A 14,308-nucleotide genomic window follows, 5' to 3' on the forward strand; every position below is an offset into this window, starting at 1 on the left:
GGCCTTGGAGCTGGGTGGGCACCTGCTCTCTGGTTAATAAAGCCATTCCGCAGCGCCATATCCTGGAAAGCAATTCCAGGAGAAAAGGTCCCCAGGCCCAGCTCCTTCAGTGCTGGACACAGGGTGGATCTTGGGGTGCTTTGCAAACCTTAATGAAACCCTCCTGGGTTGGGGCAGGGAGAAGGTAGGGCAGTGCCACTATCCCCCAGTTTATAAATGGGGAAACTGAGGCATGGCTAAGGACTTGCTCAGGGTCATGCAGGGTGTCCCTGGAAGAGCCAGGGATAGAACTGGGGGGCCGGTGCTTTAGCCGCAAGCCCGTCTGTCCAATCTGTGAGCTGAAGTGACTAGGAGGCGGGAGGGCTTCTTCACTTGCTGCTCAGAGCAGTTTGCTGGTGTCTGGATCTCTCACCCAGAGCTACGGCAGGAGAAGCTGGAGCGTGGCAACAGGCTTCGGCTCTAGCTGCCCATCTGAAGGGGCCTTTGGTGCAGTGAGAACCCTCCACGATCTAGCTGTCCTGAGTGTGCTTGCGTGGCAGCAAAGAGCCTTTCTCCTGAGTTGGCGAGTCATGCAGGAGTCAAGCTATAACCTGACTTGCCCCTTTCCCCCCGACTAAGGAGACTTGGGGGCTGACCAGCAAGATGCTGAGTGTCCTGTGAGACCATTGTGGCACCCTTTGGGGTGTCTGTGTCCTTTGCGCCTGGACAGACAGTTCCCTTTGGGCTGCCACTGGTACGGGGTGTGACAGTGGGCAAGTCATTGCCCTGCCCCGTGCCTCAGTTTCCCCAGCAATAAAACAAGGACAGTGCAGGCAGGGGCTGTCATGAGGATCAGTCCATGTTTGTAAAGCACGTGAAACCACTCAGGGCCTGACCCTGCAATCTCGACTTCCCCCCGGCTCATCCTGTTGATTGCACCTGCTCGTCGGAATAAGGATTGCCCAGGTGAGCCAGGATTGCCAGGTGAGGGCCCAGGGGTTCTAACGTCCGTCTGCTAAGCGCCAGCCGCCCTCACAGTGCTGCAGGCGCTCTCCTTGGGAAGGCCCCGGCGCTTTGGTAGCATTGGACAATGGGAATTCCAGGGCTCCCCGCACCGCTCTGGAGTGCTGCGGGTGGATACTCCTGTCCACGCCTTGCAGAGGCTTTGAACCTCTCGCCATCTCTTTTCCAGCCAGTTATCCCTGCGGTGGCCAAACGAGGCCAGTCACTGGATGCGCCGGTGCTGGCGTTGTGTCCTGGATGATCTGCAGCATGTCTGTGTTTTCCTCTCTTCCAGCTCCCCCATGGCCTTTGCCCTCAGCACCTACATGAGCCACACAGGAATCCGGATGCGGGAGGCACGGCCAGCCAGCACCAGCGAGAAGTCCCAGGGCTTCCCAGACAAGGACAAGTGGCTGCCCTTTTTCCCCAAGGCCAAGAAGGTGAGTGGGGCATTGGCCACATTCCCTTTTCTGACCGGATTCTTCCCAGTGCTGTCAGCTCCTCATGCCTGGCCTAGTGCAGTTCTTTTCTCCACGGCCTCCCCGAGCCCCAGGTCCCCTGCAGAAATGTGTGTGAGCATCTAGTCCCCATCCCTGGGGATGTGAACTCCAGAGGCTCCCTGTTCATTGAGGAGCCAGCTCAGAATTACCTTCCAGCCACAGCCCTTGGGCAGGATGCCCTGTCGCTTGCACCTGGGCAAGGTGGGCACAAAACGTGGCCTTTTCTGATTTGACGGCACTTTGAACTGGTGTACACGACCACACAGAGCCCCAGGGTGGGGGAGAATCGGGCCCCTTGTGTCTCCTGGCCTCCTCTTGCCATACCTTCCGCTCTGTCCCTTTGCACAATCTGTTGGTGCAAGAGCCACCTCCTCTGCAGCCCGGAGCAGCCTCCCAGTATCTCTTCACCTCCATATTCCTTCTCCCACCCCCTTTTCCACGGTCTCTCTCCCTCCCGCCGTTTGATCCTGGTGCCTGGTGTTTCACTCTGGGATGGGAGTGGGGGGTGGTTTGTGTAGCAGACCTTGTGCAAAGTCAGGCTGACGCCAGAGCCTTGCCTCTGTTTGTGTGGGAACTAACAAAAGCGCCTCACACAAGCTAAATGTGACTGGCAGCTGCTTGCTCTCTCTAACTGGAGGGTGAAGACAAGGCCGAGTGAGGTATTGCTGGTGAATTTAGACATGCAGGAATGTGTACCCATCGGTATAAACAAAGTGAATTGTAACTTGTGTTGTACTGTAATAAACTGGCTGGTTTGTTTACATACTGCTGACCCCTCCTGGTTTGAATCGGAACTGTACCACTGTGTCATAGGCTCTATACTTCTAACAACGAATGGAGATTCTCCATTCGCTCCAGTAATAGAGGCTTGGACTTTCAGAGCAGGCGGATCAGAGTTCTGTCTATGCTGTCCTGGGAAGTTTGAAGTAGCTGCAGGGTGCAGCATCCTGGTAGACGTAGCAGAAAGGCATCAAGTACTGTACCCTTGACAAAAGTGGGCCAGTGTAATTGACCCCCATTGCACAGATGTGGGGAGAACTGTAGCACAGAGTGACTTGTTCAGGACTCTGGGGCGAGTCAATGGGGATTAGAACCCGTCTCCCAGCCCTGGCCCCTAACACCGACCTGCTGTGCCTCAGTTTCCTTCCTTGCAAATGCAGTGCAGCTGCTGCTTTAGCTCGTGTTGCCCTGGGAGTTAACTCACATCCTTTGCAAAGACATTTCCCCAACTCTCACCATGTGTGTCTCAGCAGAGCAGCAGCACGAAGAAGGACAAAGACGCGATGGAGGATAAGAAACGCAATCCCATCCTGAAGTACATCGGGAAGCCCAAAAGCTCCTCCCAGAGTAGTGAGTATTGGGTCATGCTGGGGGCGCTGTGGGTCACAAGTACTACAGGAGATGCCCAATGGGGAGCTGGGTTCTTTGAGACTCTTGGGCGAAGTGCCAGAGCCAGTAGGGAGGCGCCAGTCCTAGATACAATGGAGTAGCCAGTTCCCCGTCCCGGAGGCAGTCATCTCATCTGGCTGGCTGCGTGAGACTCAACGTTTTGGGAAGTGTAAGGCGTTGTCCATGCCGGGACTTGAGCCAAAGGCACGGCCGCACGAGTGTCAACCTCTGGCCTAGATGTGACATGCACCAGGGCAACTTACGCTGCTGTCCAGCTAGGCTGCGCTTCACTAGTGTAAATCTTTCTTCCGCTCGGACTTTGCGTCAAATCCCGATGTAGGTGATGCCTGAGGAGTCTCTCCATGTGCCTTCAACCCTTCTCCCCCTCTCCACTGTATCCCAGCAGGGACTCTCACGTGAGCTCTCTCTTCTTTTTACTCTCAGGCCCGGTAAACGCTTTTAAATATTGTAGATGTGGTTATGTGAGCATACCAGTGCTTTTGCCCCCATAGCTTATTTTGCTTGAAGAACCAATCTAAGCTGTTCTGGCACAAGCCATGCTCGTGCCTGTATAAACTGTGTCTGCACTAGGAGAGTTTGTCGGTGTAGCTCTTGCGGCAAAGCTTTGAAGCGCGGATAAGGCCTAAGGGCTTATCCACAACAGAGCTATTTAGTAACAGCTGTTCCAGACTGACCGTGTGGAGTTAGGGATAGCTCCTGAGGTAGACAACCCACAACTCTCTAATTAAATCTCACACACACCTGCCCGTGCTTGTGGGTGCGGTTTCCGCTCGTCAAAGCAGCCCCTACAGAAATCGCATGCTCACCCATGTGTGTCTGCCACTGAAAACCCATCTCTTCAAACTGCTGAGCGCCCACGGGCGGGGTTTTTCAAAAGGGAACTACTCCCGGTGGAATCAGTGGGGGCTTTCAGGGGAGCAGAAATCACCTGGCGCTGGGTGCGTTTGAAAATCCCACCAGACATGGTTTGATTTTGGCCGATAGTTATATGGGAAGGGGGGGTGCAGCAGGGGAGTGGGTTGTACAGAAAGCTGATGTGGTTTGTGGGGGGTGCAAAATTGCTCCTGCGAAAAAGGAGCTGCGCTGAGACTGTTCTAAAATCTTCTTCCACAGGTTGCATGTGCAGTTCTGAGCATGCAGGTTACAAGCACCGTGCACAGATACAGCACTGTCCATACAGTCAGAGCCGTGTGTGTGTGTGTGTGTTCCCTTTAGGGGAGCACAGGAGAAGTGTTTGTGTGTCTCTTCACTGCCTTCGCTTTCCATTTCCTCCTTTGAGTTCTCATTTGTGCAGCTCACACACCCTTCTGACCTCCTTCGTTGTTGAAATGCAGGATTGATTTGACATCTCATTGTTTTTTCCTTTCAGCATTTCATGTCCCTTTGTCCCCTGTGGAAGGTAAAAGGCCTTTTCTTTTCTTTTGTGTTCAGCTTTGTTTGTTTAATTTTTTAACGCGGGACTTTCCCAAAAGGTCTCCCACCTCATTGCACTGCGGCATCAGGGGCAGGCAGGCATCGCTGGCATTTGGGCGGGGCTGGGGAGGGGAGGCTTAATGGACAGAGCATTGTACCGGGACTCAAAATACCTGGTTTCTAGTTCCAGTTTTGCCACTGGCATGTTGGGGGACCTGGGGCAAGTCATGGCCCTACTTTGTGCCTCAGTTTCCCATTAGGCAAATGGGGTGTTCATGTCCTGGCCTGTTTTCTAAAGTTCTTTGAGATCTACTGATAGAAAGGTGGTGATGGGAGTCTTTCCCTTGACTTCACTGGGAGCTGGTTCGTTCGTACGTCAAAATCCTTCTGCTCTAAGGCCCAAGGCCTTTGTTTCCTTCGCTCCTGGGTGATTTGTTTTCCTGTGCCTTCAAGGCTGTCTGGTTTTCTGCCCTCTTCTCCTTTTCCTCTTGTCCATTCAGGAATTTAATGGACAGTGGTACCTAGTCGGCACTCTCCTTCCAGAGGCAGTGCTGCTCCCTGTGCCCCAGGCTCATGCTAGGGGGCGCTGTGCTGCGGGAAGCGGGGTGGCTGATCCAGTAGGGGGCGCACTTCCTGCCTTAGCACCGACCTCCGGACCCTGTCCTGGCACTAGGGTGCTCTGTGCCTGTGGAAAAGGCCCAGCTGCCTGCCAGACGTGAGCATTTGCAGAGTGAGGTTTCTTCACACCGTGCCGGGGCCAAATTCCGGTTGGGACAGTTAGATCTTAAACTCTCCCTGCGGTTTCCAGTAGACGGGTCGTTCTCCTTCTGCCCCGCAGCTGTTACAAACTGCGAGAGAAACGTAGCCTGGAACGCTCCCTGGGCGGAAGGTCCCACTCAAAACAGGCCACTGTGTAGGGGTCAGTTTCATCTTAGGGCCTGAAATCTCAGTCCCACGTGGCCCATATAAGCCATTTCTTTGCTGCCCAAGCAGTGGGTGTAACTTACTTGTCTCCACTTCAAGGCCCCTTTTCACTGCCACGGCCATGCAAACGGGCTGTGCTGCAGGGAAGGTTCAGGCCAATGCTTGTATAGTGGGATGGGACGTTTTGGGATGGAAGACACCTGTCTAGCTAAGTGCCCGGATGCCCTAGGACATGAGTGCCGTATAAATGTCACCTGCATTAGTAGAGGGAGGCAGCAGATTGGCTCTGGGAAGAAGCTCTTTCTCTCTCTCTCTCTATTAGATAACAAGGCTGTTAACGTTTGCACCTTCTCAGGACTGGACTCTGGAGAACCTTTTAAGCCGGGGAGGGGGGGAACAGAGTCTGCAATGGATAACATCAGGAGCGATGTGGAGAGGAGTGGGTGTCTGACACCTCCAGGCTTTCGGGGGAGCCCACTCCATGCTCCCTCCTGCCCTGATTTCATATGCCGCGACCTGCCACTAGGTTGTAGTGCTCTAGGTTGTAGATTTGTTCTCCTTTGTAAGCCCCTGCAGGAATAGCCACCAGTAATGCTAGGATTCCCAGGCAACAACCTGGCCTGGAGGAGATGCCCCGGTGTGAGAGGCTGAGTGGATGCTCTTAATTCGGATGGGAACGAGTTGAAGCTAAACCAAAATCAGAGCGTCCACACATGGATCTGCACCAGGTGGACTAAATCGGTGCAGGTTTCCTGTGTAGATGACCTGCTCGACTTCCTCCTGCTATGTGATTTACTCTGCAGCCTGTCCACTGAGTGAGCTGGTTCTGCAGGGAAACCCAGTCGAACACTGGGAGATGGATGAGTTTTTGGGGGGACCCTCCCAAACCAGGGGTGTCCTGAAAACTCCCCATAATCAGGTCACTGGTTTAGTGCCAAGCCCCCCAGGTGTATTTCAGCTTTGCAGCCACCACGCACCACGGGGCCGCACTGATTTCGGACCCTGCTGCTGAGCGCCTCCAGCTGGCGGTTTTTCATACACGGTCTGTGCAGAGGCACGGGGTGGTAGTTGGGGGCTCAAGGTAGAGACAGGGGAGCTGCCCTGCCGCCCAGAATCCCAAAAGTGCCCACCCCACACCAGCCATCTCCAGACCCTAGGAGATTCACCAGACCCAAGACGGTCAAACTGCTGGGGCCGGGCTCACCACTGCTAGGGTATATTTAGCCCCTAGGGGGCTACGCAATGGGCTATGGATTAACGATTTAGCCATCAGCCGTCAGTACCTATGTCTCATGTCTGTCTGTCTGTCCTCCTGTCCCCGACTCCCCCGTCCCACCAGTCAAACCCGGCAATGTGAGGAACATCATCCAGCACTTTGAAAACAACCAGCATTGCGAGTCCCAGGAGCCTGGCACGCAGCGCCTCTCCACCGGCAGCTTCCCTGAAGAGCTGCTGGACTCGGACAGGTAGGGCTGCCGGGTGGGGTGGGGTGGGGGGCTCTAGATTAACGAGCCGGGTTCTAGCTTGCTTCCCCCCCCCACACACGCGTGCGTTCTCAGCTCTTCCGGCCTGCGTGAAATCCAGCGGGCTCTCGCGTCTCGCCAACCCCGCTCCCCTGTGCAGTTCCAGGCCGGAGGTCAAGCTGGGCCGGTCGGAGAGCCTGAAAGGGCGGGAGGAGATGAAGAAATCGCGCAAGGCGGAGAACGTGCCACGGTCTCGGAGCGACGTGGACATGGACGCTGCAGCGGAGGCCGCGCGGCTTCACCAGTCGGCATCGTCTTCGGCTTCCAGCCTGTCCACGAGGTCAGAGCCCCGAGCCCGTGGGCGGGGGGGCAAAGGCCTCCGCACGGTGCCTCTCATCTGTTTCTATTGGCCATTTCAAAGGGGCCCAATTTCCAGTGGGATTTGGGAGCTGGACTCTCATGAGCTCCCAGCCAAAAGTGTCGCCGCTCGGGGTTTGAAAACAAAGCTGCTGTTTTAATCGAGAGAGGTCACTTGATCATGGCCCTGTTCGGGTCGCTCCCTCTGGGTCACCTGGCACTGGCCGCTGTCGGAAGACAGGAGACTGGCCTAGATGGAGCTTTGGTCTGACCCAGTAGGGCCGTTCTTATGGTCTGATGACGGTGGAACGAGAAAGCCCAGCCATCCGGGGAAGTGCTGAAAGCCCGGTGGGTGGGTGGGCGGGCGGGCAGGTGAGCCAGCTGGGGTTGCATCGCAGAGTTTATCCAGTAATGGAGAGGGGGAAACTCCGGAAATGGCCGGAGAGATTTAGGGGTCTAGATCCCATTTTAAAAAGTGGCTGAACCCCCCCATGCTGCACCCCCCAGCACTGTCAGCTGGTCCTAAGGAAACCGCCACCCACCCCCACCCCCCTCGGAAAGTTTTTTACCTGATTGATAGAGGCCAGGTTCCACCTCCAGTGATTCTCACTTGAAGGCCCCAATCCTGCAGAAGTTTGCTACCCAGGTTGTCTTTGTGCCTGTGATTTTCAGAGGAGCCTAGGGAATTGTGCAGCCCCCCACCCCCGGAAATCCCAGCCGGCCCCTCTTGGCAGCCTCGGGGGCTGATCCGCAATGGCAGCTGGCTTGCAGTAAGCTGTGACGCAGCAGGGAGGGAGGGCAAAGCTCACCGGGATACCATTGCTTGGGGATTGACTGCAATTTTCAATTGCATCCCCAGGTCCCTGGAAAACCCCACTCCTCCCTACACGCCCAAGATGGGGCGCAGGTGAGTGACCCCGAGCTCTGCATGCTCCAGGGGCGGGGTGGAGGGAGTTGGGTTTCGTGGTATGGCCAAGCTACCTGGAATCCCCTGAAACACCCCAGTTTGAGCCAGTTCTCCCGCCTGTGTCTGACTTCCAAAGGACTGTACAGGTTAGGACAATGGGGTTGGGGGTGAAGGAGAGTCTGTGGACCCCTCTCTCCCCCTGTCCCCAGTGGCTGGGTCACATAAGAGATTAATGAGCCTGCTGTCGCTGCCTGCTAGGGGGCTCTAGCCCTTTAGCCCAAGCCTTAGCGGTTTCTGCTCTTCGGGATGAAGGTCCCAGGATCGAGCTGCAAGCAGAAGCTGGCTGCATGTCGGCTGGGTTGGGAGTGGGGTAGGGGGACCGCATGGGGTCCTTGCACAGCTGCAGGCAGTAACCTTCTCCCCCTCCCCCCCGTCCATCCAATATCCTCCCAGGAGCATCGAGTCTCCCAATCTGGGCTTCGGCACCGACTCCTTCCTCCCCCACCTGCTGGAGGATGACCTGGGCCAGCTGTCGGACCTGGAGCCGGAACCGGACTCTCAGAACTGGCAGCACACAGTCGGCCGGGACGTTATGGCTTATCTGAGCCACAGGGAGATAGACCGCCAGGAGGTGATCAACGGTGAGGAATCCTGCTTCTCCTCTTCCCTAGGGGCTGTGGTGACAGCACCCCCGCAGGAGGGACTGATCCCTGGTGGGAATGGCAGGCCCTGTGCACGGGTGCTGGGGTAGATCTGGGGAAGGACAGAGCTGGTACATATGGTGGCTTTGCTTAAAGTGTGGGGCCCATACTACCTTGGCGGGTTGCTGGAGCTGAGAGCTGGCCTGTCTCTGAACCCCTCCCTCTCTCCCACCTGGGGGCAGAGCTTTTTGCCACGGAGGCGTCTCACCTGCGGATCCTCCGAGTTCTGGACGTCCTCTTCTACCAGCGGCTGAAGAGGGAGAGCTTGCTGTCACGGGAGGAGCTGGGGCTGCTCTTCCCCAACCTCCCGGACCTGATCGACATCCACAGTAAGAGACTGAATTCCCTGGGGTCTCCTTCACGCCCTAGGGCTAGGAATCCCCAGTGCCTGTCTCCTTAAGGCCTGGCCCATGGGCCTACTTGGTGCAGCCTGCTGCCACCCCCTGGGGTTTGCGGAGAGAACAGCGATTTGAATCCCAAGTGTCCCACGTTAACACTTCTGTTGCTGCGTCATTTCCGCTGCCAGCGGCCGGTCCTGAAGGGGATTGAGCGTGGTCTCCCCTCGGGGGCTGTAACGCTTTGATCTCCGTCTGTTTGCTGGCCTGGTGTGCGGTGATCTACAGGCGGTCAGACTAACGGCTCTGCTCGTCTCTTCTGGCCTTGAACTCTGGGACTCTAGAGGGGCATCTACAAGGCTCTGCAGACTCGGGCTCGTGGGGCAAAAAATAGCCACGCTGTGGCTCCGGCTCACCCCACGGTCTTCAGAGCCTGACGTCAATGCCGCCAGTTTTAGCACCAGACCACGATCCCGAGTCTGTCGACCTGGCCACTCGGACTCTCTGCTGCTGGCTGTGTAGATGCTCCCTGTTGTCTCTACAGTCAGCTGTCCAGGCTGGCTCCAGTACCAGACAGTAGGAGGGCTGCGTGTGGCTATCTGGGGCAGACACATTAAATGTACAAGCCAAGGTAGCTATAGCCTCTCGGTAGTAAATGACTGAGATGGGCCTGTCCATGCCTCTCCGTAATTGTGCACCTGCTGCTGAGAATGGAGGCAGCTCATCCCAGGAATGGCCACTGCTCCCAGGGGTATCCACTGGCGGCTGAGCATAGGAGACATGCACCAGAAGGGCTGTTGGAAAGGATTTAGGGGTGAGGAGCTCACAGGGACGGGACGAGAGATGCTGGCTGTACGGAGTCGGGTGTATGGCGGTTGGTTACATCTAAAATGTATGAACCTTCTATGTGGAATGTAGGTCAGCAGATCTCCTGGGGAAGGGGGATGCTGCCACTCATTAGAAGAGGACGTATTTAATTTCTTTCTCCTTTCCCTCACTCCCCCTTTACTTGTCCCCGTTCCCCCTTCCCGTCCTTGTTCAGATTCTCTGTCTGAATCCATGAAGAAGCTCCGAGAAGAAGGACCAATCATCAAAGAGATTGGGGATCTCATGCTTTCTCGGGTAGGGCCGGGAGAACTACCGGGATGGTGGGATTGGGGGTCTCCCTGTCTCCTGATGCAGCAGACCAAGGGGCTGTGCAATGAAATGAACAATGCACATTCAAAACCGATAAAAGGAAAGACTTTTTCATTTGCTATGTAATTAACCTGTGGAACTTCCTTCCACTGGATGGCGTTGAGGCCAAGAACTTAGCAGGGTTCAGAGAGGGACTGGACATTTCTAGGGATAACAAGAATATCCAGAGTTACTACAGCTCATGCGAACAACTTATGCCTTCCTCTGAAGCAGCTAGTGCTGGCCACAGTCAGAGACAAGATCCTGGGCTAGTTCGGCCCCTGGGTCTTTGGGGCGAGGGGGTCCCGGGTGGTGCTGAGGGGCCATACCGCTGAGCAATTCTCTTCAGAGGGGCTGACAGCTCAGCTCTGGTCCTTTGTCTTTTCCCACCCCCAGTTCGACGGTCCGGCGCGGGAAGAAATCCAGCAGGTGGCGGCTGATTTCTGCTCGTACCAGTCCATCGCCCTGGAGCTGATCAAAACCAAGCAGCGCAAGGAGACCCGCTTCCAGATCTTCATGCAGGTAGCGTGAGCTCCACTGACCTCTTCTCCCCCAGCCCCCCCGGCTGGAACTCTGGGCTTCTGCCCATGGCGTGGTTCTCCCCAGCCGCGTGTCCCCCCGACATGTGGTGGCTGCAGCGGTATCTCTCCCTCCGTCCCAGGAAGCTGAGAGCAACCCGCAGTGCCGACGCCTGCAGCTCAAGGACCTGATCATCTCCGAGATGCAGCGCCTGACCAAGTACCCACTGCTGCTGGAGAACATCCTCAAGCACACGGACGGTACAGGGGGCCCTGACGGCGTGGCCACGTCCCCTCCACGCCCAGCAGAGGAGCCATGCATGGGCTGGGCTGTGGCTGGGCCCCATGGGGCAGGGCAGTGGGGGGAGCTTGCCTTGCTGATGCTTGCCATGCACCTATTCTGCAGGCAGGCAGGGAGCTTTAGCCCACTGAACTCAGCGGCAGCCCTTGCTCATGGCCCAGGTGGGCTTTGGCCCAGGGTGGGACTAGCTGGGGTCTGGGAGCCGACACGGTAGTTCCCATAGCCCTGTCTCCCCCAGAATGGCGAGCCCGACTGGCCCGCTCCCGCTCCATTAGGTGGGGCGCCGCTGCCCTCAAAATCCACGGGTGTTTCGCCCTGGTGAGAGAGAGAGAGAGACCTGAACCACCAGCACCACCTCCCGCTCCTGACGGCCTCTCTCCGCCCGCAGGCGGGACCCCGGAGCACGAGAAGCTATGCCGTGCCCGTGACCAGTGCCGGGAGATCCTCAGGTACGTGAACGAGGCGGTGAAGCGGGCAGAGAACCGGCACCGGCTGGAGGCCTACCAGAAGCGCCTGGATGCCACGTCTCTGGAGCGGACCAGCAACCCGCTGGCAGCTGAGTTCAAGGTACCGCCTGGCTGGGCATGGTGGTGGTGGTGGTGCTGGTGCGGAGGGGGACTCTGTCCTGATTTCCCCCCATCCCCATCCAGGGAGAGCCAGCAACTAACCGTGCCTTCCCCACCCCCAGAACCTCGACCTCACCTCCCGGCGCATGATCCACGAGGGGGCTTTGAGCTGGCGCATCAGCAAGGAGAAGACTTTGGGTACGTACCTCCCAGCAGGGCCCATGGCTGACACGTCCCTCTGCCTTCAGTCCAAAACCCCCACCCCCGAGAGCCCCCCAGGACCCTGGTCTCCAAGGAGCTGCAGGGGGCAACTCTATTAGAGAGTTGGGGGGTGGGGATGGGGTGACGCAGCAGGGCAGGACAGAGCCCGAGGATCTAAAGTGGGGGTGACTTGTCTTCAGGCCTGTGTGTTGCTTCCTCCCCATCAGCCCTGCAGAGGGCACTAATGAGCCAATTAGTCCCTGTTCTCTGAGGTGGGCTGGGGAAAGGAGACCATGGGAGTTAGGTGCCCGAGTTCTTTTGACTTCCAATGAGAGCCTGGGGCCAAAGGAGGTTTGCAAATCCCTGCCTAGGGGCGGATCTGGCCTGTCCCTTAGTGCTCACACCAGACAGGTCACCATGGAGCAGCCTGGCTCCCGATTCACTGTAGAGGGGGAAACCGAGGAGATGGGTGGCTGGGGATGTGATGGGAGAGAACCGAGGCCTTTGAGACATGGTGGAGCTTGACCCCCCCACTCCCCGGGGGCTGCGTCTGGCCTGTGCAGATCTGAACGTGTTGCTGCTCGAGGACCTCCTGGTGCTGCTGCAGAAGCAGGACGAGAAGCTGGTGCTGAAATTTCACAGCAAGACAGCGCTGGGCTCCTCGGACACGAAGCAGACCTTCAGCCCTGTCCTGAAGCTCAACTCCATGCTCATCCGCTCCGTGGCCACAGGTGGGGAGTGGGAGAGGCCCGGGGGTGCTCTGCCCAGGTGGGCGGCTGGCACGGGCATTGATAGGGAGGGAAAATCTCATCTTCCCCCCGGTGGGGGTGTGGTCATGGGAACAGCTCGGAAGCAGAGCCCCGTGGGGGGGATTTCAGTTCCATGCGCCGGTCGCCTTTGGTGCCCGAACGTTTCCTGTAGCGTCCCGTCTCTCCTCTGTGTGCAGACAAACGAGCCCTCTTCATCATCTGCACCTCGGAGCTGGGGCCCCAGATCTACGAGCTTGTGGCACTGACGCCCTCGGAGAAAAACACGTAAGGGTGTAACGACGGGTGGGGAGGGAGGGGCTGCGTGATGTTCCTGGGGGCATTGGGGGAATGAGAGGAGTCCATGCGCCAAGATAACTATCATGTCCTGGGGTTGCAGGTCGGGAGTGAGGGGCACCGGCAGAGCTTGCGGGGAGCCCGGGGCTGGGGTAGTAGGTTGGGAGTGAGGGGTGTCGGCAGAGGTGTGGGGGAACCCGGGGCTGGGATAGTAGGGGGCTGCAGGTTGGGAGTGAGAGGCGCCAGCAGAGCTGGGGGTTAGGGTGCCCTCCCCTTGTCCCTTCTGTGTGAGGGGTGGGGCCAAAGCCCTGGTGTCTGGTCTCGGAGCAGGCAGCAGCCGGTGGGTGGCGGGGCCGTAATGCCCCCTCTCCTCGGCCTGGCAGGTGGATGGAGCTGCTGGAGGAGGCGGTGCAGAGCGCCATGAGGAACGCCACCTCCCCCCCCAAACACAGTACCCGGGAGCTGCCCATCCACAGGCCGGCCCCGTCCAGGTGAGCAGTGGGAGGTAAATGGGGACATCCTGGCCACAGGGCCTTTAAGCAGCCACAGCAGGACCCATGGCTGTGTCCTGGGGTCTGGTCTGGAAGCTCAGGCTCGGGGGCAGCAGGGAAGGGGCTGGGGGTGGGGGCAGGGCCAGCTCTCGCTCTCCGTTCCTGCTTGGAGCAGTTGGAGATTTCTCTCTAGGGCCTGCCCTGGCTGACCCGGGCACAGATCAGACTCAACCCCAGCCCCGGGCTGGCTCACTATCCCCCTCCAGTGGCCAGGCCATGAATAGAGCTCTGTGAATCTCATGCTGCCTTTTAGATCTCGAGGGACCCGGGTTTGATTCCCACTGAGGCTGGCTGGCTGCCCTGGGAGATCAGCCCAGGGGCCACACGACTGGAGGCACTGGCCTCTACAGCGCTGAGTCCCTCCCTGCTGCTAGAGCGGCTGGTGGCTCGGAGCCATTGGTAATTAAGGGCCCGATCCTGTGGGTGAAGTGAACCCTCCAACCAAGTGAGCCTTGCTCCACAGTCCTGCCTAGGCCCTCCCTTTGGCTCCCAGCCACTTGGCGTACCCTGCCACTGCCTGTCTAACTCGGCTCTTGTTCCCATCAGCCTGGTCCTGCAAGACCCCGACGTCTCCCCAATCCTCTCCCAAGCCGAAAGCTCCGGGGCGGAAGTGGAAGACGTCTCTTCAGGTGAGCTCCCCTCCCAGCCAGGGCGCCCCCCACTCCCTCTGCCGGGGGATTCTGACAGCCCAGAGCAGCAGCCCATACGTAGGGGCACATGGGTAGGTGCGTCCCTGCGGTTTCTGGTGTTGATGCAGCATGTGGGGTGATAATGGGAACCTCCTGTGCGAGGATCTAGGTGTCAGAATGGCCCCGCTCCAGGACCCCTGTTCCCGCTGCACGCTCGGCCCGCTCTCATCTCCTGGTGACGTGCAGGGGTCCAGCCCCCAGCCACTCTCCCCACCCCCAGCCCTTTCTGGGCCTGTCTCTCCGCCACTGCCTAATCCAAATGCCCCTCTGTG

At 58.0% G+C, this 14,308-nt stretch overlaps 1 protein-coding gene across 11 annotated transcripts in view; it reads left to right on the forward strand.

Annotated features, from left to right (window-relative positions):
- ARHGEF11 (Rho guanine nucleotide exchange factor 11) overlaps window positions 1–14,308 on the forward strand; it is an 81,801-nt gene that overhangs the window by 58,875 nt on the left and 8,618 nt on the right. For 5 of the 11 annotated variants that reach the window (XM_038382857.2, XM_038382860.2, XM_043501850.1 and 2 more), the window contains 17 exons: window positions 1,277–1,421; window positions 2,732–2,831; window positions 4,261–4,290; window positions 6,568–6,694; window positions 6,852–7,031; window positions 7,908–7,955; window positions 8,409–8,596; window positions 8,839–8,985; window positions 10,034–10,113; window positions 10,564–10,689; window positions 10,829–10,946; window positions 11,375–11,553; window positions 11,675–11,750; window positions 12,317–12,484; window positions 12,700–12,787; window positions 13,180–13,287; window positions 13,894–13,976. In XM_038382857.2, the coding sequence (XP_038238785.1) occupies window positions 1,277–1,421; window positions 2,732–2,831; window positions 4,261–4,290; window positions 6,568–6,694; window positions 6,852–7,031; window positions 7,908–7,955; window positions 8,409–8,596; window positions 8,839–8,985; window positions 10,034–10,113; window positions 10,564–10,689; window positions 10,829–10,946; window positions 11,375–11,553; window positions 11,675–11,750; window positions 12,317–12,484; window positions 12,700–12,787; window positions 13,180–13,287; window positions 13,894–13,976 (1,991 nt within the window). The remainder of the gene's footprint in view (window positions 1–1,276; window positions 1,422–2,731; window positions 2,832–4,260; window positions 4,291–6,567; window positions 6,695–6,851; window positions 7,032–7,907; window positions 7,956–8,408; window positions 8,597–8,838; window positions 8,986–10,033; window positions 10,114–10,563; window positions 10,690–10,828; window positions 10,947–11,374; window positions 11,554–11,674; window positions 11,751–12,316; window positions 12,485–12,699; window positions 12,788–13,179; window positions 13,288–13,893; window positions 13,977–14,308) is intronic. The other 6 variants (XM_043501855.1, XM_043501858.1, XM_043501851.1 and 3 more) reach the window with 3 other exon arrangements.

Source organism: Dermochelys coriacea, chromosome 24 (assembly GCF_009764565.3).
Source record: "Dermochelys coriacea isolate rDerCor1 chromosome 24, rDerCor1.pri.v4, whole genome shotgun sequence".
Taxonomy (NCBI): Eukaryota; Metazoa; Chordata; order Testudines; family Dermochelyidae; genus Dermochelys; species Dermochelys coriacea.